General features: G+C 50.3%; 9 protein-coding genes across 9 annotated transcripts; 3 read left to right on the forward strand and 6 right to left on the reverse strand.

Annotated features, from left to right (window-relative positions):
- Nucleotides 1–160: 160 nt before the first annotated feature.
- P174DRAFT_423658 (ATP phosphoribosyltransferase) lies at nt 161–1,894 on the reverse strand (the record flags this gene model as incomplete). Its single annotated transcript, XM_024825138.1, has 4 exons — nt 161–396; nt 456–593; nt 652–1,185; nt 1,756–1,894. 4 exons carry the CDS (start codon nt 1,892–1,894, stop codon nt 161–163), a joined length of 1,047 nt encoding a protein of 348 aa, XP_024679392.1.
- Nucleotides 1,895–2,096: 202 nt separating this feature from the next.
- Nucleotides 2,097–2,710, forward strand: P174DRAFT_394501 (40S ribosomal protein eS28; the record flags this gene model as incomplete). Its single annotated transcript, XM_024823635.1, has 3 exons — nt 2,097–2,210; nt 2,281–2,364; nt 2,649–2,710. The coding sequence occupies exons 1-3, from the start codon at nt 2,150–2,152 to the stop codon at nt 2,708–2,710; spliced, it is 207 nt and encodes a 68-aa protein (XP_024679393.1). The 5' UTR covers nt 2,097–2,149.
- An 815-nt stretch (nt 2,711–3,525) lies between these two features.
- Nucleotides 3,526–7,342, reverse strand: msh3 (mismatch repair protein MSH3). The gene is made up of 3 exons (XM_024832107.1): nt 6,325–7,342; nt 5,151–6,247; nt 3,526–5,093 (listed from the first exon to the last, which is right to left on the reverse strand). The coding sequence occupies exons 1-3, from the start codon at nt 7,115–7,117 to the stop codon at nt 3,612–3,614; spliced, it is 3,372 nt and encodes a 1,123-aa protein (XP_024679394.1). The 5' UTR covers nt 7,118–7,342; the 3' UTR covers nt 3,526–3,611.
- A 454-nt stretch (nt 7,343–7,796) lies between these two features.
- On the reverse strand, nt 7,797–9,614 carry P174DRAFT_423661 (uncharacterized protein; the record flags this gene model as incomplete). Its single annotated transcript, XM_024825139.1, has 1 exon — nt 7,797–9,614. The coding sequence occupies one exon, from the start codon at nt 9,612–9,614 to the stop codon at nt 7,797–7,799; it is 1,818 nt and encodes a 605-aa protein (XP_024679395.1).
- Nucleotides 9,615–10,000: 386 nt separating this feature from the next.
- P174DRAFT_453706 (Rab geranylgeranyltransferase subunit beta BET2) lies at nt 10,001–11,797 on the reverse strand. The gene is made up of 5 exons (XM_024829180.1): nt 11,428–11,797; nt 11,083–11,368; nt 10,559–11,010; nt 10,383–10,507; nt 10,001–10,328 (listed from the first exon to the last, which is right to left on the reverse strand). Exons 1-5 carry the CDS (start codon nt 11,524–11,526, stop codon nt 10,286–10,288), a joined length of 1,005 nt encoding a protein of 334 aa, XP_024679396.1. The 5' UTR covers nt 11,527–11,797; the 3' UTR covers nt 10,001–10,285.
- A 3,338-nt stretch (nt 11,798–15,135) lies between these two features.
- P174DRAFT_514793 (putative Rho GTPase activator (Bem2)) lies at nt 15,136–17,328 on the forward strand (the record flags this gene model as incomplete). Its single annotated transcript, XM_024832108.1, has 5 exons — nt 15,136–15,667; nt 15,730–16,411; nt 16,464–16,558; nt 16,607–17,248; nt 17,300–17,328. The coding sequence occupies 5 exons, from the start codon at nt 15,136–15,138 to the stop codon at nt 17,326–17,328; spliced, it is 1,980 nt and encodes a 659-aa protein (XP_024679397.1).
- Nucleotides 17,329–17,864: 536 nt separating this feature from the next.
- P174DRAFT_506412 (ribosome biogenesis protein RRS1) lies at nt 17,865–19,017 on the reverse strand. Its single transcript, XM_024831311.1, has 2 exons — nt 18,876–19,017; nt 17,865–18,812 (listed from the first exon to the last, which is right to left on the reverse strand). Exons 1-2 carry the CDS (start codon nt 18,932–18,934, stop codon nt 18,209–18,211), a joined length of 663 nt encoding a protein of 220 aa, XP_024679398.1. The 5' UTR covers nt 18,935–19,017; the 3' UTR covers nt 17,865–18,208.
- A 172-nt stretch (nt 19,018–19,189) lies between these two features.
- P174DRAFT_444544 (mitochondrial 37S ribosomal protein mS29) lies at nt 19,190–21,126 on the forward strand. The gene is made up of 2 exons (XM_024828114.1): nt 19,190–19,932; nt 20,020–21,126. The coding sequence occupies exons 1-2, from the start codon at nt 19,299–19,301 to the stop codon at nt 20,889–20,891; spliced, it is 1,506 nt and encodes a 501-aa protein (XP_024679399.1). The 5' UTR covers nt 19,190–19,298; the 3' UTR covers nt 20,892–21,126.
- A 196-nt stretch (nt 21,127–21,322) lies between these two features.
- Nucleotides 21,323–24,225, reverse strand: P174DRAFT_444545 (uncharacterized protein). The gene has a single exon (XM_024828115.1). It carries the CDS (start codon nt 23,769–23,771, stop codon nt 21,621–21,623), a length of 2,151 nt encoding a protein of 716 aa, XP_024679400.1. The 5' UTR covers nt 23,772–24,225; the 3' UTR covers nt 21,323–21,620.
- Between the last annotated feature and the right edge of the window lie 45 nt (nt 24,226–24,270).

The following is a 24,270-nucleotide window of genomic DNA, read 5'->3' on the forward strand; positions in this document are numbered from 1 at the left end:
TCTGATGATCGGTTTCACTTTTTTCTCATATACCCATAGTCTATAGTATTCCGCCAACCGCCAAGATAATCCTCCAAGTTCAATAGATATAACGATACCACAAATCACGCGCCGCATAGAATTCTAAAAGCGAGAAAAAGTAAAAAAAGGAAATTGTAATCTAACCCGTTCTCGAGTTGGCAATGTTGAGGACCAGAATGTCCGATGCGCCGACCTTGAGCAGCTCGTCCATGACCGTCGCGATCTTCTTCTTCTCGACCATGGAGCTGACGGCCACCCAGCCCTCCTCTTCGAGAGCGGTGATTGTGGGCGCACGCTTGCCGGGGGTGATCTGCGAGGCAACTGATAGCCCGGAGCGGGGAATGTTGTACTGGCACAGGACGTATCTTTGAGCGGCTGTAGCAGGAGGTGAGCATTTGGCCAATTCAATGAGACTTGGGGGGAGGGGGACGTACTGATAACACCACTGATACGAGAGGTGATTAAATCGACTAGCGAGTTCTTGGTTGACCGAGACTTGACCAGCACGGCCGTGCTCTCGACGACAGTATCAATGGCCTTGAGACCAGCAGCCTTCATGGTCTCGCCGGATTCTGCACCCGTCAGCATCGAACTCAATCCCTAAGCTGAAAGAGAATCGGAACCACATACCAACGAGATCGACAATACCGTCGGCCACACCCAGAGCACAAGCAGCCTCGACACTACCACCAACATACTTGATCTTGGTGCTGAGCTTCTGGCCAAACTCCACGCCCTCCAGCCGAGAGAAGAAGGCCTGCGTCAGCGCCGTGAAGCTAGTCACAACATTCTTGCCGATCAACTGCTTCGCCTCCGTGACGTCGCCCTTCTGCGGGACCTGCACCTGCAGCTTGCACCCGCCGAACCCGAGATCCATGATCTCCTCGACGCCCGAGACCTCGCCCTCGGCCAGCTGCGCATCATGTTCGGCGACCTGGTCGCGGCCGGTGATACCCAGGTCTACGCGGCCCTCGCCGACGAAGGTCGGGATGTCTGCAGCGGGGAGGAAGATGAGTGCAATGGGGAGGTTCTTGACCAGCGCGATGTCGAGGCGGGTTTCGCGGCGGAATTGGATGTCGCTGCCTGACAGGAGGTCCAGGGTAGCCTGCTGGAGACGACCCTCTGTTGTGAACAAGAGGTATGAGTTAGCTGGAGAGTCTTCGTCTGTTGCGATCGTAGGGTCTTGCGGTCAAAGAATGGAAATGCGATTGCGAATGATGAGGTGAGTCACAGAGGGAACTTGCTTTTAGGGACGGCGAAGAGGAGTCTTCCTTCGAGGCTGAGAGAAAATGTTAGTGATTATGAGACGGACTTATGGTATAGCAATTGAGTCAAATGAAAGGTCTGTTCTTGGTGGTGAGGTCACATACTGGTTGACGAGATCCATGTCTGATGATCGACGGCGCGGGGTAGATGTGAGTTGTGTAAGGAATCGCGGCAAATGTAGAGGGGAAAGGATTTATATTATGCACAAGTGAGATTGAATGATAATGACAATGTTATACAGTAAATCCAACGGGAATTGACTGGCGCGCCGCCGACGTGCCTAGAATGAAGAGTTGACCGAAAGTTGTTGGATTGCAGGAACGAAATCGGAGTTCAGGTTCTGACTCGAACGGTGAGGGGCAGAAGAGCAGGACAGCCAGGAATTCAACTCAATTGCGACTACATCTGTTAAAATAAAGCTATCTGGAGTATGTACATGGAAGCCGAATTCATAAATACAGGTTCTACAAATCACATTATTCTCTTGGACCACGAGGATCCCAAGGTTGAACATGGAGTCTGCCATCAAAGGGGAAAAATAAGTGTTGGACGGATCCTCATCGGAGACCAAATTGGTGCCTTGTGGCCTGAATGCTGCCTTGAACATCTATGCCTGAAACAGGTTGCTTTCATGCCTGAAGTTCCAGGTGTCAGTTAGCCCTGAGCCCTCGCGTAAAGTTCCAATTTCCCGCGCTAAGCCCAAAATAGAAACCCACACACGCCGGCAAATTCCTCGCTTGCAATCACAGTCCACCACACCACTCTATACCTGTACGGCCTCATCTAACCCACCGAACGCCGCCATCTTCCCTTCTATCCCGTCAAGTCAACCCTCTCGCTGTCGTCGAGCCCAACCTCCAAGATGGATTCCGCCAAGCAGCCTGTTAAGCTCGTCAAGGTGACTCGTGTTCTCGGCCGTACCGGTACGTGATCTACAATCTACAATGATGGATGTCGCGTTGGATTTGGTATAATAACTGCTTCTCGCTTTAGGCTCCCGTGGTGGTGTCACCCAGGTCCGCGTCGAGTTCATGGATGACACTTCCCGCAGCATCATCCGTAACGTCAAGGGTCCAGGTATGCGATTTCCGTTCAGCGATTGAGTTTTGGAGGTTTTTCTTTCGGTGGTCCTCGTATCCCGGCCGACAATCCGATTGCGACGATTCAAGACGGAGGAAGAAACTGGTCATCTCGGTGCAATGGCGGAGAAAAAAAGAATGACTGCGAATGCGAATGCGACTGCAAGCCCGACCCATATTGAATCCGGATATCGGGGACCATCGGAAGGGGAAAACCAGGGTCGAATATTCAAACAAGTGCATGTGCATGGGCTAACTAGGAATCTTCGTCGCAACCTACAGTCAAGGTCGATGACATCCTCTGCCTGCTCGAATCCGAGAGAGAGGCCCGCCGTCTGCGGTAATTCCGCGCCGATTTTCTCGCCGAGTTGTCGTCTTTTATTCCCCTCTCGAGGCCGGCCGTGTACGTTTGCTTGCGTTGGAAATGATTCTGGGAGGTCGGGAAAGGCAAAAGTTTTTCTAGCAATGAGAAATGCGTGGCTGGGTTCAACTTTGCACGGGCTGATGCGAACGAAACGGTTGTGATACTTTGGCTTTCCATCCAAATCTTTCTACATTATCCTATCTGTCTTCGAGATATCAGGGAATAAAAGAGAGAGCCAACGGGGAAACCAAGCTCAACCCTTTCTAATGAAACGCAAAAAAATTTGAAAGCAACGAGGCTCGAATGGACAGGCTTTTCTACCTTGGTCCTTTTTCTTCGTCTGTCGCTTGTCATACCCTTGATCGCATTGCCCTTCTCGAAGGCGATAGGCGAGTAGAATTTGTGTTCTGGTTGATCTTCCGTTCAGGATGGCGAGCATGATACATGGGGTATAGAAGTCTAGGTCACTGGGGAAATCGAGGACAAATATATGACGATCACACAACCACGTCCTTGCATCGAGACTGGATCTAGGTCTTCGCTGCAATTGGGGTTCTTGGGACAAATTTGAGGCTGCATTGGTAACAGAGATGTTGTGAGTCGCCGCGCAAGTCCAACTCCTGCCAAATGCAAGTCGCAATGAGTCTACCTTTTCCCCAGTCAAGAACAACGATGACCGACAGTCCTTGATATAGATCGTAATGCGTGGTAACTTTCGAGCCAAGTCTATATGATAGCGCTCCACAGGCTGACCGATTCTCAACGTAAACTTAACTACGGTTTGATACGGAGTAAGGATGATGATTGAACCCGATCTATGTCGTCCTATATGTACAGTAGCATGCCAAATCTCCGAAACCTCTCGCAGTCTGCAAGCTAACCTACAGCTGCTCCGCGTTGCTGATGAGTCTTTCGAAGAAGTCCTCATCCCCCTTTGCAGGATCTTCCATCAATCCTCCAACAGCCGTAAGAAGTCCGGCAAGTCGACGACGGCGTATCCGCTCTTCTAGCTCCGAACTCTTCTGCCTGGCCACTTCGATTAACGGCGCTGGTAGGTTCGCCAACCGCGCCACGTTCAATCCGTAACTGCGATGCGCCACACCTTCCCCAACCTCGTAGAGAAAGGTGATCTCTTCCTCCTTGCCAGACCCGGACTCGGTGAAACGCATGTGGACGTTGCGAAGTTCGTGGTCCGGGAAGGATTGCGCCATATTGGAGAGATGCTGATAGTGGGTGATAAAGAGGGTCAGACTTCGGAGCGTCCGTACCATGTAATCCAGAACCGCCTGCGCGATGGCAACCCCATCATGAGTAGACGTCCCCCGGCCCAACTCATCAAGGATGACCAGCGAACGGGGCGTTGCCTGCTTGAGGATGTCGGCCGTTTCTGACAGTTCGACCATGAAGGTCGATTCACCCGCCAGCATGTTGTCGAAAGCTCCCATGCGAGTAAACACGGCGTCCAGCATGCCGAGCTTCGCGGACCGAGCGGGCACGTAGGAGCCAATCTGGCCCATAATGGCAATTAGGGCTACTTGCCGCACATAACTGGACTTGCCGCCCATGTTCGGACCAGTGACGAGGAGGGCACGAGTCTTGTCACTATCCAGATCAATATCATTGGGAACATAGCTGTCGAGCAGAAGCTGCTCCACCATTGGATGGCGCCCTTGTTCCACGTGAACACACGTTTGGTCGGTATACTCGGGCTTCACGTATCCTGGCTGGCTAGCAATTGCAGCCAGCGAGAGCAAACAGTCGAGCGTCGCGAGAGACTGGACGCAGTCACGGAAGGACTGATAATTAGTCGCTATCTCGGCCAGAAGAGCCGCGAACGCTTGGTCGCACGCTGCAGCGAGCGCTTCCTTGTGCTGATCTCGTTGCCGTAATAGCTGAATGACCTCCGGCGTATGGAATCGAGAAAGCTTCTTGGTCCCGCTCACCTTGACCCATGATGCTGGCACTCGTTTGATGGCCGCTGCAGTGTTTTCAACCTCGATCAGATACTCAATCCCCGACGAAGTAACATAAGTCACCTTCGGCCACTTGAGGATCCCAGCAGCGACAGAGCGGTGTTCCTCTAATTCATGTTCAACGCTGGCGATCCCGCACTTGTGTTCGCTAATTCTTTCTGTCTCTTCCGATTCCCGAAAGAACTCATACTTGTCGTCGTTTCGCGCCGCATGCATGTTGATCTTGTTCAGGAACTCGACAACATCTTCCAATATTGACGGTAGTCGAGCAATAGCCTCACCGAGAATTGGCGATGTGAAGCCGGAGTCCTCGGGGTTCTTGACGTCGACGTACTCCTGTGCAATGGTCTGCAGCGTCTGGAGGACAGTGAGAAGCTCTGGGCGCGTGCACTGCTTCCTCGTTAGCAAAAGGTCCGCTCCAGCATATTCAAAGTCACATGTACGTACCTTTCCATAGTATATCCGAATCAGATTCTTCTCCAGATCGCTCTTGATCCTTCCTAGCAATATCTTCACTCTCTCGACCTGCACAGTCCTGTCCGGACTCTTCAGCTCCTCGACAGCATTCACCCTTTCCTCCAGGCGCTCCTTGTCCAGCAAGGGACGGCCCACCCATTTTCGAAGTAACCTCTGTCCAAATCTCGTTTGCGTCCGGTCCAAGGTCCAGAAGAGACTGCCTTTGGCCGAATGATCGGTCTGGTTCTGGTAAATCTCGAGACTGACCAAGGTATTCGCATTCAGCAACATGTGTGATCGAGAAGAAAAGTGTTGGAAATACTTGGTAAGCTCGAAAATGTGCTCCAATCCGTACTCTGTCAGATGCTCGATCATAGCCGAAAGACACACCGTCACCTGCTCCGGCAAATTAAGCACCTTTTGGAGTAAGTTACTGGTTGACGCATCGTCCGCAGTGTTGGCTGCCTTCAGTTTTGCGGCATAAAAGTTTGCAACATGACTATGTGATTCGGCCACTGCGGTCTTCTTCTTAGCGACCCTATCCACGCGGACTTTGTCGCCAAACGTATTCAGCTTGCTACCAGAGAGATGTTGCACGAGTTTCTCTGTAGCCTTGGACAGTTCTCCGACGATGACAAGTTCGCAAGGCGCGATATGGAGTAACCTAGTTTCAACCTCACTTCTCATAAATCCATCCTCAAAGTCATCGTAGATGATGTCACCCGTATTCGGCTGGACAGCGACGATACCAACATGTACCTTTTCGTCGTTGCCCCAGCCCTTTGCATTTGTCTCAGTAATGCATAGCATGTACCCGGTAGCCGGGGAAGCACCGCCTGATGCAGCAGGTGTAGCGCCATCTAACCCCTCGACATCGTCTACATAAGTACCCTTCGTGTATAGGTTGGTAAGTTTCCGGGAGAAAGGAGCATTGCGATTGTCTCCAGCAGCTTTGAGGGCGGCAGTTTCCAACTGCCTCACAACGCCGACCTTGTATCCAGCTGATACGAGACGCTTCACATGCACATGTAATCGGTGGACTGGTATACTAGCGGATGCGAAGCGATCGAGATGAGCTTCGGAGGGATCTGTTCGCAATTGTACACCCTTTAGCAATCATATCCCCAATGCAGAAAGACAAAAAAGGTATTGCGAACTAACTTACGTTCATCAAACCTCATTTTCCCAGGTATGCATACAATACTCAATTCCTTAGCAGCGATCCTCGCATCCTCGCCAAAGAATCGAAACTTGTAGCCCACCTCGATCACCAAAACTGTGTCCATATGCTTGCGCTTGATGTCAATCACTTGCTTCTCCAGCGGAGTCAGCTTGCTCCCGCCCTTCTTTGACGCTCCTTTCCCCTTTGACCGGGGCGGAGGTGCGGGCTCATCATCCTCATCGCCTTCCGCAACTTCCTCCGCGCCAGAGGGAGCCTCAGTCGTGGCATTCCTACCGATTCCGATAAGGCAGTCAGCTCCTCCCAGCTTCTTGACAAAAAGTTTGTGCAGTTTCTCGCGTTCCAGCTGCCGCTTCCTCGCTTCCGGATCGTCTGCTTTCTCAATGCCTGCATCATCAGCAGGAGAGCTCGCAAACTTGTAAAGGTTGGTGCGCTGGCTGCTGCTTGATGGAGGTTCTGGTCCCCGTGCAGCATTCGATGCTTCTTTGATATTGCGTCCAAACCTGTTCTCGGAATCAACTCCGTTCGTTTTGACCCTCTTCGGAGCCGGAACCGCTATATCCTCATCCTCATCGTCCACCAAATCATTCTGATCCCTTGTGGCTTCACGCAGCGGTATCTCTGCCTTTTTCTGGCTTGTCGCTCGCCCATCTTCAAGGTCGTTGCTTCTCTTCTCTGCTGTCGGCGCCCGCTTCGTGAAGAAGCTGGAAATGGTCTGTTGTTTACGCTTGAGATTCTGTGAGGATGGCGGCGATGACTGCGATGAACTTAGTGTCATTTTACCTCGCAGGAGTCGCTGCGGACTCCTGAGTCAACTGGTCAACGCGAAGCAGGATCAGGTTAGAGGCGTGGAGTTTGGCATCGCAAGTATAGAAGTGGCGCTGACTCTTTCCGGTGTCTTTTGAGCGAGCGGTACTAGGGTGCACCTTATTGAAAAGCCTCTAGCTATTTTCTTCATTAATCAGCCAGATTCAAGGCTTCTGGATTCTGTAGATGATCCCAAGTTACGCTGGAGACAAAACTTATTCCGCTGCGTCCTGGAGCTTGACGCGTGGAGAACACGCTAACTTATCGTGCGCGCGATCGGATCTTAATGGTTGATTATCTAATCATCTAATCAAAGTATGAGTTATCGTATACAGACAACCGTACAGCAATGTTCCACCATGCAACTCCATCCTACCGGACCCTGACGATCTGCTCCCTGACAAAATGTATAATAGTACAAATCCTTGAAGTAATCGGAAAACACTGGTAGCAAAGGCGCGATTCTGAGCCTAGAATCATGTGCCTTCTTGGAGGCAGAAGTCCGTGTGGATACTGGATGATAGCAAGTGCTAATATATAAATAAACAGGTCAACGGTTCGGTGGCGGATAAGGATCAGTCATTCACGTTCAAGCGTGCCGCAACAGATGCGACTTGAGAGAGAGAATGATGGCGTTGGAACTTCGCAGACTAGAGAGAACTCGTGTCCAAGTAGAGTTGCTCGAAGTCGTCTTCCTCAATGTCTGATATAGTCGCCTCGGGCGATGTAGCGCGTGTGATAGAATGCAATCGGGGAACACGACTATTGGCGTCAAAGATTGGGTTCTCAGTCGGCAGCTTAGGGGCTGAGATAACCAATGGGTTGAACGTATAGCCGGCGTAGAAACCATGAGTCTCAAAAGGACTCAGTCCGTTACTTTGGGCTTCTTCGAAGAAATACTGCGATGCATAACCCGCATCGCCTGCGTGCTGCGATCTAATTGACGATTGCCACAGTAGAGGGGATTTACCCCGGCTGTGGTCGTTTAGCATAGGGTCGATGTTTTCTTTCGCTGCAGAAGCATGAGCGAGCCTAACAGAAGGCAATGGAGCCTTATTGCCCGAAAATCGGTTGACTCTACTTTCAGCTGTTGCTCCACGCTGATAAAGAGTTTCCCGAGAAGGACTCGATACTCCAAAGCGCAGGTATGGCTCATCGTAGCTGGATATGTGCTGGCTAGGTTCGTCGTGGAAAACTGTGAAACCAGTTCGAGCTCTGGAGTCAAGCCCATTCACCGCCAGACTGAATTCTTCCGTTTCATCTTCGTAACAGCAGTGGGGATTAACGCCGTATTTATATGGCAACTGAGCCCCAGAATTCCCTGAAGCCTGAGAGTCATATCTGACCAAGCCGTCTTCACGTCTGATTGCCGCGCGTTTCGCACCTTTCTTGCTCCTTTTCCGATCCTGTCCACGTGGAACATTAGAGTCAACTTGGCAAAGTGCACGCTTCGGGCGAGTGGCTCGTCTTTTAGGGATCGGTGTCTCTCCCTTGAGGGGACTGCTGTCTTCGACGTTGCCTGATATAACACGTTGTTTTCGCAGGATGCCTGTTGGCGAAAACACAAGTTCCGTGGGCTCCACACGCATAGAGGTCTTTTCCATCATCTTGAGTATGCTCTCATCTTTCTTCTGGTTGCGCTTACGCCTCATCTGCTCTGTTGCAGAATCAAAAATATCCATGCCAGGCCACAGTACACCCTTTAGTCTTGTCATCTCGTCCGCCCTCTCTTTGTCACCTCCGACTAGCCTGAGGTAATCAAAGCTTCCATTGTCGTCAACAAAGGGGTCGTCATCGATGGAGCTGCTGCTCAGCGGTTGCAAAGTGTTACCAGATCTGCTTTCTCGTTTAATTGACAGGCTCGGCTTGATTTGCGTGGTGGAACCACCTTCCTCTTCGGATTCAGAGTCAGGTTCCTGTTTGCACTGGTGCGGTGCAAGCCCTTGGCGCAGATTGTTCGAATGCAGGGTATAGCCTGTTCGGACATGAGGCTGAGGATCAGGAACTGAAGACATAGCTGACGTTTCATGATGACTGGAAAGAGAAGCATTTCTACTCCTCACATTGGGTTCGCCGTTCAGGTAAGGGTCAGAAAGGCGTGGGTCAAGGAACGCAGGTAAAGGCTGATGAGATGGAGGGCATATAGCTCTAGGTGTATCTGTCGGTCCAGCACCACGTCGAGCAGTCAACGATGTAGCAAGTGCGAGCGTACTCCCGTGAGTCTTTCTTTTGCGAGCCTCCTTCGATGCCATCCGATCAGAAAGCAGTTTGGCCAAGTTGTTGGCCTTGTACCATTTGTCGTATTCATCGAGGAGGTTCCTGGCTTCAATTTCTTGATGGCTTCGCACTTGGAGTTTGAAGTAATGGGAAAGATGGGCCTTCGATGAGACGTGGGTTAACAAGTGAGACACATCGCTGAATCGAGCCCGTTTGGGACAAATGTTGCATTGAAGTGCTTCAGCATCCATCTTGGGCAGTCGGAATGAACGATCCAACCCAAGCGAGATCTGAAAGGAAGTGACAAGTAAGAAATGTAGCCCGATATTTGCACGAACACGGAATAGAGCAGAACAAAAATCCAAGATAGAAAGACTGGCCCTGATCGAGGACACCCCGCCTGATTGCAGAAGAAGTGACGAGAATGGACGATACTTGCCTTGAGATACCCATTGCCCTCCGAGCAGGTGATTGACGTGCAAGGGGATGTGCTTGCCTCTTTTCGACGTAGCGACACAGGTTGCTGCTTCGAGAAGGGGCGCCCTGTAATTGACTGGATGTTTGTATTGGGAAGGTGGCGGGGATGTCCCATGTCTACAGCAGTCGACTTCAGTCGACCATGACGATTGATTGCAACAATAGAGGAAATATTTTCGATTCATCTCATCAACTATCTAGAAAGAATAAAATTAGGTTGAGCGTTGCGATATATTGTGCCAGTGCGTCTTAACAGCCTATTATCAGGCAATTGTGGAATGATATGAAGCGGAAATAAGTCGCAGTGGCCATTTCTCTTCTCCTGCCTTGTATCCCATAGTCCATGGATGGTAAAGAACAACGGGTTATTAGATTGCAGGAGGTCGAGTTGACTACGGTTGGGGACAATGTTGAGACATTTGCGCCTTTACTGGCTGGAAAGGTGCTACTTCTTCAAGTATTTCGTTGTAACTGCTCTGGGCATACAACTATTTCTGGGTCAGCAAAACGTGTCATAGGAGTAAATCGTGCGGGTGACGTACTAAACAGGATCTACTTCCTGGACGCCTTCGAATTTCAGGAGACTTAAGCCAGCAATTGCGAAGTGCGTATGGAAGACATCAACCATATTACCTGGGCGGTCTCCGAAACCGCCAGCTTCAGGATCCTGCATCGAGTCAGTTCTGACGACACTCTGGTAGACGACGAGGCGGCACACCTGACAGCGCAGAATATATGTAGCCAATTTGTGGCCATCGATCCAGTGCAGTCTGTCAATCATCGCTAAGCTGGACCCGACCCACCAACTGTAACAAGCATCTGGCAACTTCTCAGGACGTCCATTCAACCCACCATTGTCCAGTTGCCTTTCGCTGAGCCAACTACCAAGACGATCCTTGTTCACAAGGTCCAAACGACCAGCAATGGCCAACGCTCCCACGCACGTGAAGACCTGTCCAGCATGGGACTCTGCTCCGGGACAGATGCCGTATCCTCCATCCAGATTTTCACACTTCTGAATGTAGGCCACGGCTTTAGAGACATCGACCATATCCATAAGTCCTAATAATGACAAGGCATTAAAGGCACCATAGACGAAACGGGTGTCCAATTCACCCCATTCGTCGCCCATGAAGGAGCCTGTCGTCCTGTCCTGTAGCCCTGCGATGACTGCGACTGTTTAGTATGATCGAGGTGTGAATGGAAGATGACTACAAGAGAGTGTGGGAAGCAAAATCATACAAGATGCAACTTTCCGCTTGCCTCCCAAACCACGTTTTTCCAGCTCGTCCACCGCATCCAGGGTCACGAGTATCTGCACGGCTGAGACAGTGTAAAGCATGTGTGCATCATGGCCGGGTGCAGCTCCGAACCCGCCATTTTCGCGCTGACAGGAGAGAACAAAGTTGATAGTCTCTTCCCGAGGGAGAGCTTCCGGGAAGCCAAGAAGATGCAGGGCTGTCAAGCCCCAGTATACGCCATTCAGACGAAGATGCTCTGTGAGCCAATATTCCAGCTCATCCCGCCTCTAGCGTCACCTGTCAACCATCTTCCCCATCATTAAGAGAAGATATAAGTATCACGCACGCTGTCCAGATTCCTGATGTACTCCACATGTTTCTGTACACACAACGTGTGATCTGGAAGACTGCCCACAGCTCTACCAGGACCTGAGACCAGAGACATTTTGAATTCGGGTCTGGATAATTATTTTTACTCAGGAAGAATAGCTTGATTAGTATTTCGAAGCTGGAAGTTCTCTTATTAGCTCGCAATCAGGTCCAGGTTGGCGAAGCAGATTCTGTGCGGTCCGCTCCACAGCTAGATAGATAGCGGAAGCATTGAGGGCACCCGAATTACAAGATTGTTCTCCGAGCGAACTGGCCAGAAGAGGCTAGAGCATGATACAAATCAATTTTAATTGTATAAAGGACACAAAAAAAAAAAAAAAAAAAAAGCCACAAGGGCAGCCAGGATTCAGAAGCTAACAAGACGCCTAGCTTCGCTGGTTGTATTAGGCTTAGACGAATGGCAGCCAGACTCCATGGAAAAGTGTCAAGGGGATAAATTTCTGCAGTGGAAGACTGCTACTCGCTAGATGGCAAAGGGCTTGCTTTCACGTGACTTAGCGACACCAAGGCGGGCCAGGGCCAAAAGGGCGGGGCATTGTTTCAGAAGGAACATTCAAAGACAAGGATCGCCATGCTCGCCAAGTCCCCATGCACAATCGAGTCCAAGAGCGGTGTGAAGTCATGTAAGAGTGAACCACGTGAATATGTGAATCGTACCAAATAATATCCAGATAATGTCAGTTTATTGGTTGATTTCTCTTTCCATACATCCAATTTTTCCTTTTGAACAGAAGGCCATATGGACTTCTGAGGAGGCTCTATATGGGCGACAGGGGCAAGTAACCATCAACAGGTGCATATGTAAGATGGTTGCTTGCATAAGAACATTGATTAGAGAAGCTGCTCCATCGCACATATTACTATTCTCAATCTTTATGCGCAAATTAGTCTGTCTCGGATTTTCATAACTATCAGTGACTTTCAGGGTACATCGAACCGTCGGTAGTCTACTTCTTGCCCTTCACCAAATCTGTAAAATGCGATGATCGCTTCGCGCACAGGATTGAATGTCCCTGGGGCATTAGTCAACTTCGTAAGCTGATACACCGATAGAGTGATAGATCGACATGGGCCTGTGAGAATCCAGCGGGGTAATGGAAGTGTACTTACGTCCACAAATGACAGATTAATAGTAGATGGTAGATATGTAGACTACTAGATAGACATTGGTAAGAAAGTGAGACTTGAGATATTAGTTACCTCTGGTATGACTAGGTACTTTTTTTATCATGACCCACTGGTTGTATCAAGAATCTCTTTGACCCGTGGTTACCCATTGTATGATAAACAGGAGCCAGTATGGAGTACCGTGGTACACTTTCAATTCGGACGTTGCATAGATACTAAATAAGGACAGGTTGAGAAAGAACAAGAATTGCTTGTTGCTTGTATGAACTATGGTGATGATAACTCCCCCTTTCATATATCCATACAGCAAATATTTAGGATATCATGTTAAGGCTAGGTGATAGTACTGACTTAATTTACTAGCCGCCAGGTAACCTTAGGTAGCCATCCATTCCGTCCTTCTGATATTGAATGCAACCTGGTGATTCGGCAAAATGAGTCAACTCGACCCTCCGGCAATATTTGGTTGACCAATCCGCTGTCCCAATCGCATGCCCTGAACCGAAGTGTACCTCAGCCCGTCCAAGGCTGGATCCAACTGTCAGAGCGAATTCTTGTGACCACTGGGAATTATCTTTCAGTTTAAAGAACAATGGCACTGACCATTGTTAGGCTGTTCGGTGCCTGTATAAATCCCCTGGAGTAAACAAAAAGCGAAGTTGGTTGGAAGTCTGGAGATCCTACAGTAAAGGTATAGGCGCTCAAATAGCTGGTACTCTTTACTGCCTCAGTATTCAGTAGAGAAAAGAATCATGAGAGTAAGGTTTCGTCCATACTGGTTATTGTATTGGTCATAGACCATGAATACCCGCCCCAGACAAACTCCATTGTACCAATATGTTAAATGTTAATCATCAGTGTCCCTCTCCCATTTAATCGAGGATTGACATCGCAATGACATAGCGTCATCAAACCAGCCACGGACACAGATGATCTCCCTTTAGGGAATATGCTTTATCTGTCTGGATACAAATTTCCGTGACGGTATTGCAAATAATTGGGATGATCCAGATTGAATATCATTCACTGTTCTGACAAGCACGTACACCAAAAAAAGGTGGCACCTGAAGTGCCCACTACACATTCATAGATCCATAGAGCAATTTCCCATTCGCTGTCATCTCCAATCGCCACTAATCCTCCCCCTTTTCTTAGCTTACCACGCAGCCGCGCTTGCATTATTATTATTATTGTCTTATCAAACTAGCGCCTGTCAAGGACTCAAGGAATGTGTCGTCGCTGCGACGAGCAAGTCAGCGACGCTACGAGATATCTATTAGATACTTAGTCTATATACTACTCTGTACTCTAGTCTGTGCGGGACCCATCCATCCTCTTGTGTCCCTCCTGCTTCGTACTACTGCTATTGCTACTACTGTAAGCCCCTACTTACACAAGAGTTTCCATTCGACTCATTCATAGCGACATTTTTCTTTCGTTTTTTCTTTCGCTTTTGAAGGATCTGTAATTCCTATCGGAATACTTCCTCTTCTCTTTGACGGTTCTTCTTTCATATCTAGCCACCTGGAAGCTGTCGTCGCGCTTCGCTTCTGTCTTTGTACTCTCTTCACCGACCGCCCCTCGATTCCACAAGGGGAAAAATATTCCCACAAAACATACACGAAAAATTTCAAGGCATTAATCAAACGTACATTCGTTCAATAATCGTTGCCTATAACATCGTGGGCAACAATTTCGTGGATCGCTCGTCTTTAACTGCGATTGATGGAAAGCCACAGAGAATAGACCTCGGGCAGAGAGAGCTTTCAAGAGTATGAGGGGTGACACACTTTGGTAGGTCAGAAAGATGATTTTGTTGAGCAATCCAGACCGAAGTCCCATTGTCTCTTGTGATGATCCCTTTCATGAAAGGATGCGCTTCGTCAATGGTCATCAAGGGGTTGAGATTATGTCAATGTCAGCTTTATTTATAGCTCGCCTTGATTCATTCTGAGACCCCTACATTCAGCCATGCTCCTTGCGGTGAAAGACATCATCCTACATACTTTTTATCTCTTCGTTATTCATACAGCAGGTTTTGCTCCTTACTATCTCACTAATGGTCGTGCGACTTCTTGACAGATCTCAACCCCCGAACCATTTTACACCCTTCAACGGCGATCCGTGCCGATAGTGACCATCCGAAGCATCGAAAGAAGTACTGGAAAGGCTGGTTCCGTTCCAATACTTTCATCAGAGTGATCTCAGAAAACGGTCTCGCTCGCGCCCCTTCCTCTCGGACATTTCTTGAAGGAAAGTTGAATCTGCTCCATTATCAGGACGACTGGGAAAGTGTCAAGACGGGTAAGTCCATAAGTCCGGGACTGTCTACTCATAGCCGGCTCACTGTGATTTACCTGCTGGTCAAAATCTCGAGATTTGTGCTGACCATGCTGGCGCAGACTAGTCGATTAGATTCCCCTCATAGAGCTTGCACATCCAGTGGGCACTTGATATATCACTTTTCCCGCCCTGACGTGTTTTTCCGCGATACTTCTTCAGGTGAATTGCCCGGCGAACCGACGCACGTCTAAGAATGCCTTCGAGACAGTCCGCCGTTCCCAATTTAGATCTAAGCTCCTTCACTCTACAGGCGAACTCGAAGAACTCTTCTCCACTTACGCCCGGTGCTCAAAGCTCCGACAGAGCCAGTCCCCTGACACCCCGTTCTCCCAAGTCATCGTCCAGCTCGCCGTTCTTCAAGGGAGCGACTATCCGCCCTGTAACACAAGAGTCCAACAGCAAGTCGAGCAGTCCTACTTTCCCACTCTCTTCTGCTCAATCGGCGGAACCCACGACTCCTGGTTTCACAGCCATTCCTCCATATCCTCCTTCGCCAAGGGATTCGCCCAAGCACAGTCGCGAACCGTCTCGCTCTTTCTTTGCAAACCTCAAGGCGCCGAGATCTGCACACAGAGCCCAACGCTCAGACGGTTCGGGAAGTTCAAGTGACAAGCCCAAGAGCCGGGGCAGTTCTAGGGATCGCAGAACACAGATCGCTTCCAAGTCGTACGAGTCGACGCCCGATCTTCCTGGTACAGTCGAGCGCGCAGCCCAAGAGGAAAAAAGTAAGCGTCTAGCTTCATACGAATGTCCTGTGTCTTAGTTTTTATCAATATACTAATGGCAGGTCTGATAGACGGAGATACGGTCCAAAGCAAGAATCCTCAACCGCTTGAGACCAAAAAGGTTGGCAACGATCTTGAGACCGGAAATCCTACGAAGAAGAACAAGCCGCGCTTTGCCAATATCTTGTCGCGCTCTCGCTCCATCAGACTGGACGACTCCGCGTTAAACAGAATAGCCAATCGGCGTCCGTCAGCGCCTCTAGTGAAGCTTGAGGAAAGCAGCAAACGGGAGGCGGAGATGACCCCCAAGACAGCTACGGCCCGACAAGACCGCGGCTTCAAGGGAGCTGGGAATGCTGCAGTGCGTACCTATGCCGTCGATCGCGCCGGAGAGCCAGGCAGTGGTCAGGTTCGGAAAGAAAGAAATCACGTCGGCTCAATGGTGCCCTCCGCTTCACTAAGTCAGGTGTCAGGTGCCTCTGCTGCGCTGTTTAACAACATCAAACAGTCTTCCAGTGGTGCTGCAGACAGACTTGGAAAGGCAGGAAAAGGATTCTTTGGAAAGATTACCAGAAGTGGCAGCACAAATGAACGTGAATTACTCAACGATGATAACTATGTCTGCTCTGTCATCAACCTCCCTCTCATCGAGCAGGCCAGACGAACACGCATAGCAAAGAAGCTGGAAGACTGCCGAGACAAGACTGAGTTTTGGATGCCTGCTTTGCCATATCGCTGCATCGAGTGAGTTGCCGTCCTGTCGAGCTGGTCCTCACTTATACTAATATCACATCAGCTATCTCAATTATAAGGGCTGTGAGGAAGAAGGACTTTACCGCGTACCCGGTAGTGGTAAAGAAGTAAAGCACTGGCAACGGCGGTTTGATACAGGTAAGCTGAACTGGACAAGCTTTCATGTCTCTATCGCTAACGGCGCAGAACTCGACATCAATCTTTTTGACGAGCCAGATCTCTATGACATCAATACAATTGGATCTATGTTTAAGGCTTGGCTACGGGAGCTGCCCGACGAACTTTTCCCGAAGGAAACCCAGGCCATGATTGCGGAGAAATGCGAGGGCGCAACTACCGCCCCGCAGTTGCTGAAGGATGAGCTCTCGAAACTGCCACCCTACAACTACTACCTTCTCTTTGCAATCACCTGCCACCTCAACCTCCTCCACTCGTATGTCGATCAGAACAAGATGGATTATCGGAATCTCTGCATCTGTTTCCAGCCTTGCATGAAGATTGACGCGTTTTGCTTTCATTTCCTCGTATGCGACTGGAAGAATTGCTGGCAGGGTTGCTGGACCGAGAAAGAGTACCTGCAGCTTGAAAGGGAGATGGACGAAAAGGAGAAGGCCGCATCTTCGAAGACGGGAGCTGTTGATCACTCTTCTCTACCTTATTCGGATGCTAACGAAAGAGCCATATCCTCTTCCGGCAGCAGTCAAGTAGCTGTCGAGGATGAACCAACGTATCGTCCTGAGACAGCCAAGAGCCGGAAACAGAAGCCCAAACAGATTGAGACTACACATACAAGGAGCATCTCCCAGCTCCCCGAGCTCGGGCCCCCTTGTCTCCGATTCAGATATGACCTTGATTCTCCGCTCACAATTTTTGGTGAAGTTGTGCCGTTGTTGACACTGCTGGCCTGACAACCTCCTTTCCAAACTTCTCCGATGCGTTCTTCTTGCCCTTTAAGAAAGCATCCTGCTTAAGACACGGACTGGATCCGAGGTCAAACTAATATTCTTGTGGTTGTACATTGAACTTGACTTTTTCCAAGATCCTGCTTGCAATTCGTGATTCTCCCTACTTCGCCATCTTGGTTTCTCTTTTTCGCGCACAAAGTCGCGGAAGAATTATTGAATCCAGCACTTCCTCCGGTGCACTCATCACTACTCTTTTTTCCGTCTCTCAAATGTGGTTCTTTGCGAAAGAAGTGCATAGATTGGCGCCCTCGGAGTTGGGTTATGGGTGTTTCATACGATTTTTTGGTTGTACATTGCCTCAGCTAACGTGCAGTATCCTGGTGGCCCGATTGTTTTTACGTACATGTACTTGAAACGTCACATTTACTTTTCTTTTGCCATTTGATTCCCAGCTTGAAGCTTTTTCTCGATGTTTCTCATTTCCATTTGCGTGCATACCCCTTACGCCATCATTCCTTTACTTTGTTTGTGCGCCATTTGTGTGCCTCTATCAGCCTCTTATTGTAAAATATCCAAACGGAACTCTTATGGGTCAACTTGAGTACAAAACCAAAACGAAGGTGAATGGTCGCAAAGTGTAGTTCTAGACCACCTTTGCATTTGAGACCTCAAACGATCGGGGTATGAAGCATTAATCTGATCTTGTTTTGTTTGGTCCAACAGTGAAAATCCGTAAAAGTGATATAAACAATAGAAAGACCGGCGACTCCAATCCGAACTCCTGCTTTTCTTTGGCCAAGCCCAGTGTTTGAGAGACATGAAAGAAGAACAACGAACGAAGATCCGATCTTCGTCTAGTGCATCCGAAGTAATGTCTACTTGCTCATCCACCACCGGACTTGCGGGATCTCCGCTCATTAGATCTCATCTTCCTCTCATTGCGGCGTATTCTCTCCTTGCGGTCGGCACGCGACAAGCCACGGATCGAACTACCCTTAGCCGCCGCCTCTTCTTCCTTCTTCCAGTCCTTCTCGTTGACCTCTACCAGCCACTCATCATCCGACTTGTTTTTGCCCTTGTATCCCCATCGAGGTACCCATTCACCCTTCTCTTCGTCGTAGACCAGCTTCTTGCGGCGCTCCTTGTCCGCCAACGCAGCACCAGGCTTGCTGCTATACTTGCCAATACCCTTCTTCCGGGCGAACAGCTCCCACTTGGTAGGTGGCTTGGGTGTGGGCAAGGGCTTGTGTCGCGGGAGTACAGTCGCCGGGGGAGGGAGAGTGAGGAGGACACCGTTCTGTGCGGAAGATGTAATCGGGCAGGTAGTGAGGAGCTGGTTGAGGAGGGACTGGGTGCCGTCTCGCGCGATGGCCTTCAGAGAGGCGTTCAAGGGCTCTGAGCGGGGGAGTTCAAGGGGGTTAGGATCATTGGCCATCAGGTAACCCAAGTCGAAAGTGTACGGCGTGGGCTTGGAGACTGTGACAGGACTATTGAAGCGAAAGAATCAGCATATGCAGTGAGGCGGTTACTGGCTTGTCCATTGTACTCACAGTCTCTCGGGTTTGGGCTTAGCCTCAGAGGCAGCGGTCGCCATTTCGACTTCAGTCATTGTGATAAGGGTACGATGCCGATTCTTGAAAGAACGGCGATATATACCGGTGAGGTTGGAAACTGCGAAATGTAGACGATCAGTATGGACCAGTATTATTCCCGATCGGACTGGCCAAAAAAAGTTGCGGAACAAATTTTGGGAGGCCGCTTTAACCCAAGTTCCGGGCCCACGCTTAGGACGGCCGCTACGCTAAGCCCTAAATAGTAACAGGAGAAGTTCGAAAATGTTGCTCCGAGACCCCAACCGCGTTGGAATTGATACACTTGGGCAATCAACGGCAGCAGCCTGTCTCCCTCTTCTCCCGACCTTTCAGCAGCCTCCATTGACAGGTTAACGCTGGCCTCTGCGCCAGTGTGTCGCAATGGTTTCCTCTTTCTGCTGGAGCTGCTTGACGAGGCTTCGTCCGACGACTCGAGCTCTCCTACCACCGACGTTGGCAACACCCAGAGCAGCGGCATTCCACTCATCACCGGTGCAATATGCAAACCCGACAAAGAAGAAAGCCAGTCTTGATGGTCCTCCCAAGTACCGTCAGGCAAAGTCAGCCAAGATGAAGAAGAAGAAGCCCGTTGACAGGCCCCGTCCGCCGCCTGTGGGAGAACGCAAGGCGCTCCGGAAACGCATCGTTCTCAGTAACCCGAACGCTCTTGAGGTTGAGGGCATGCAGGACCTCACAGAAGAGACGATGGTGGATTCACGCCTTCGTGGAACGGTCCTCGGTCTGCCCCTGCCTCTGATCGATCCGCTAAGAGCTGTGCAGGCTTTCAAGCCCAAACAGGGCTGGTCTATATTCCGCCGTCCCGGCACGGTGGTAAGACGGGAGACTGTCGAGCTGGGAAGACAATTTGACATGATTTCGGGTGAAAGCGAAGACAAGGGCAAGGTGGTCAAGAAGATCGTTACTGGTGTGCGAGGAACGGGAAAGAGTGTGCACCTGCTACAAGCCATGGCCATGGCCTTTACCAAGAAATGGGTCGTGCTTACTGTTCCCGAACGTATGTTATGACCCTGTTTACCTATACCCTGATATTCTGTTTGCTTGATTGCGACGTTGGTGTACGTGGGCTTACGGAACATTTTAGCCCAGGACCTGGTCATCGCACACACTGGCTACGCGCCCCTCTCTGACGAAGTCCCCAATCTATATGTCCAGAATGGAGCAACAGCTGCACTTTTGTCTCGTACGGTCAAAGCGAACGAGGAGGTTTTGTCGGGGCTCAAGGTTTCTCGGGCGCATCCCGCTTTCGGCTCGGCTGTGAAACCTAGCACGAGCCTAGCAGAGCTTGCTACTCTTGGCATCAACGATCCCGCTGTCGCCTGGCCTGTCTTTGAAGCGCTGTGGGCTGAACTTACTGCAACTTCTGCGTCTCCCGGCTACGAGAAGGCCTTCAAGCCTCGGCCTCCCATTCTTGCTACTGTGGATGGCCTGGCACACTGGATGAGGAACACTGAATACCGAACTGCTGACTTTGAGCCTATTCATGCTCATGATCTCGTCTTCGTAAGACACTTCCTTTCGCTGTTGAAGCCCGGTGCTGGTCAGCCTACCCTTCCGAACGGGGGCATGCTGCTCTATGCCACTTCCGCTTCCAACAATCCCACTGTCTACAGCTTCGAAGTTGCTCTCAAGCAGGTAGCAGCGCGCCAGGCTGGCGTTAATCCTTCGACTCCCGAATTCCCTCAGGCCGATCCCTACAGCCAGGTTGACAAGCGCGTCCTTGACGCGTTCGAGTCTCCTAAACCCGCCTCCGCTAAGGAAGGTGCTCTGGAGCTTCAGACTATTGGCGGCCTTACAAGGGATGAGGCTCGAGGCTTCATGGAATACTTCGCACGCAGTGGACTTCTGCGGGAAAACATCAATGACGAGTGGGTTGGGGAGAAATGGAGCTTGGCGGGAGGCGGCGTTGTTGGTGAATTAGAGAAGCTGGGAAGACGGCTCAGAGTGATGGCCTAAACGACTCCAAGCAACGTCGTTTATTCATCTAGAGCTGCGCCGGTTGGGTTGCTGCGGTTCTGTGTATAAACCTTTTGTGGCATCGAATTCCCGTCCATATTGCTGTGCTATAAAGGATGGGTTCGGCTTTTCGTTAGAATATCTGTACTTTACTGGATGTGTTGGGTTTCTTGTGTCTCTGTATGCTATAATGGAGTCTTCAAAAGATACAATCGACTTCCCTTCTTCAATTTGATGGTACGTCTCCTATCAGGATGGGCAACATCCGCGATTCTTTGCCGTTTACTTTGATGATAGACACACCACACCGAGCTCACGTTGGCTCTTCCAGAAATACCAGGCAGATTGAATCTAGTGCAATAGGACATTCAAGGACTACTGCCGACAGCTTAAGTATTCATTCGCATTGAAATCCAGAAGAGGTACAAAGGTTATCATCGAGGCTCCTCGTCCTCATCTGCCAGCCCCAAACCATGAACATATAGCAATCACATGGATACAAAACAACCTGAACCAAGCAGCAGATGCAAAATAACCTCAAAATATACAAAAATTTCACCCATCACGATCAACAGAAACACAATCATGCACCAAATCTGATGCCCCTCAAGATGAACAGTCCCTGCTCGGCTCTCTAGCAAAAGAAGTACATCAGGTCCGGCTGCCAATGTGCAGGAAGCTGTCGACATAGCTCGAGCTCTGGTGCTACTTCCGCAGAGATTGATTCTTCTAGGAATCGAAGTGTCGACGCTTGTAATGTCCACTCTCTGCCCATTCCCCGCGGTAAGGGCGCTTCCTTGTTGCCATATAACGCTCCAACTCCCAGTCAAACTGCTCTTCGGCCTCAGTCGCTTCGGGAAGTAAAGGTTGCTCTCTGGCTGCAGTCTCCTCTCTGTCGTCATCTGCTCCGTCCATCTGCGCCCGGCCAAGTTTCGTCTGGGTCCCGAGTGCCCTCGTAGAAGAACCCTGACTCGGAACGGAACTGTTATCTGGAGTCGGATCACGAGGTGCGGCGCTCAGTGGCGGGTACTGGGGAGACTGCTGCGGAGTATCGTCCTCATCGCTCGACTCGTCTCCGTGTTCACCGTCACAAGCGCATTGTCGGCCAAGCTGCCTGAGCATACCCTTTTCTGTCAAGGGCGACTCGGTGTAGGAGATGAGAATTTCCTTTCCCTTGGGAATATCGTCTTTTGCCCATACAAATACACGGTTTGGGACCCCGCCGAAGTCGAATCCCCACTGTGCGTTGTGCTTTTCCGGGCAGGCATGATTGAACAGGCTGAAGCCCGGATAGAGATACAATGCTCGAAATGACGGGTCATAGCTTTCAAAGCTTTCCCTCTCTTTGGCCATTTCTCGTTGCTTTTCTGGGTCGTCAATCTCCTTCCGCCTAACAATCTTCTTGGCTGGCTCTTTGCTCATCTTCAGGGCCGGTACATTAGCCCAGGGAACCGCGTTGATCAGCAGTTTCCTTAACACAATTTGAATGATCCAGGTGTCGAAGGTGAGGTCGCTGAATATGTCCACGCCCAGCTGCATGAGAATGTCGAATGGGACCTGTATGTTGGCAGCCAATGTGAACGGAAATGCTACTTTCTCATCAGCCTGGTCCAAGTTATCCTCAAGGAACAAGAGTTCGTCAATCTCGTGCGCCATGAGGTTCGAGTCCTGAAACCTTTCGCGCCTCTCGAGTGTGATGTCAAACACCTCCCTGAGAAGAAGGCTCAGCAATGTTCCATGGGACTCGTTTGTGTGGCTAAAGTAAGAATAATCTTTATGATTAGCCCATTTCATCATGTAGGGGCGCATAGCATCATGCAGCCATTTCCAGTTCTTCCCACAGGCCCGAAAGTGATAAAGCTTCCGTGCAATCTCGGAGCATGTCTTGGGCCCGTGACCTGGGGGACAGTAGTTTAGCGGTATAGCTTCTTTCTCATTGAGTAGAACGCATTTGCATGCGGTCTTGTCCTGTCCGGCTTTGATCTTCCTGATCCGTTCTTGGTCCTCTTCCGGCCACACGGCACCAAGTTCTTTGTAACAGTTGTCGCATCGTGGCGTGCTTGCGCTGTATTCACGCCGGTCCGATGGCAGCCTGCTCACGCCGAGATGTCCCCGCATTGCTGGCTCCTCGACGAAAATCATCTGTCCTTTCTTGATGTTTTCGGTTGCAAACACTCCTAGCGCCGTGGCGGAATCCTTTGCTGGCTTGACGCGCTCTACGGGTTTGATCTTGCATCTTCTCCAGGGGAGGGCTTGATTGTTTCCGAAGAGCCTTAGGTTCAATTCATCGAGGAAATTTCGGTCGGTGCGATGTTTGTCACTCGATTCATACGGATATAGCCTTTCTGTCGAAACCTTTCCTGCCCGGGACTCGTGAAACCAAAGCTTCTTCGCCTCCTTTTCATCCTGAGCCTGCTCGAAATAAGCCTCCATTACCTCGTGACGTCGTTCGAAAGGTCGTCTATCGCGGTCCGGCATGATGACCCTTTGAGGGAGGTATTTCTCCATGGTCTTGCAATCCCCTCGGGCTTGAAGCGCAGCGAGACTGAGGCTGATGATGTTATGAAGTGCCTTTCGGAGGGTTGGGATGAAGTAGTTAATCCCGTTAGGTTGGCGCATCTTTTCCACCTCTGGCGGGAGGGCTTCCGTGTCACTGTTCATGCCTGCCATGATATGCTGAGAGATCGCGTGCCAGATTCGGGGGTAAAGCCCGGGTTGGCGGTTTCTGCACCGAGCATCGACAAGCACCTCGCAGAGAAGCTGGGCTCGGTAGGCATCTCCGATCGCAAGGTCAAAGAATGCCTGTTGATAGTGGCAATAGGCACGGCTGACCCAGTATGTAGGGTTGTATGGGCTGAGTTTAATGGCCAAGGTGTACATGTCCAACGGGTCCAACTCATCGCCCGGGTGGATTCTTCGTCCCCGCGGCTTCCCTGAGGATATCTTCCAATGTCCAAGGTTGCTTCTGGAAAAGAGGGTGAGAGACTTTCGCTCATAGTCATAAAGACGCCGGCGCAGGACTTGCGATGTCCCAGTTTGAAGTTGGTTTCGGTCCCTAAGCTCCTGCTTCAATGTTGCAACTGTCAATTGGCGGGAAGTCATTACATCCTTGCCTCGAATAAGGATGGGACCAGTATTAGGCGTATGGCCCCAGTCGTGCAAGATATCATCGAGACGCCACTTCGCCTGGTCCATCCCCATCTGTGTCCATTGATCTTGCCATTCGGACTCTGCAATGGGGTACATGTGCTCCCGCAGGAGAAGCTCGTACACCTCGAAGGCGAGTCCTTCCGTGTGCCTCATTGCCCTTGTATCGTCGTCATCATCAGGCCGAGGAAAATGGTGCTGGCCTAGGCTGTCCAAGTATTGTCGGAGCTGT

The sequence above is a fragment of the Aspergillus novofumigatus genome (assembly GCF_002847465.1).
Source record: "Aspergillus novofumigatus IBT 16806 chromosome Unknown P174scaffold_7, whole genome shotgun sequence".
In the NCBI taxonomy this organism is placed as follows: domain Eukaryota; kingdom Fungi; phylum Ascomycota; class Eurotiomycetes; order Eurotiales; family Aspergillaceae; genus Aspergillus; species Aspergillus novofumigatus.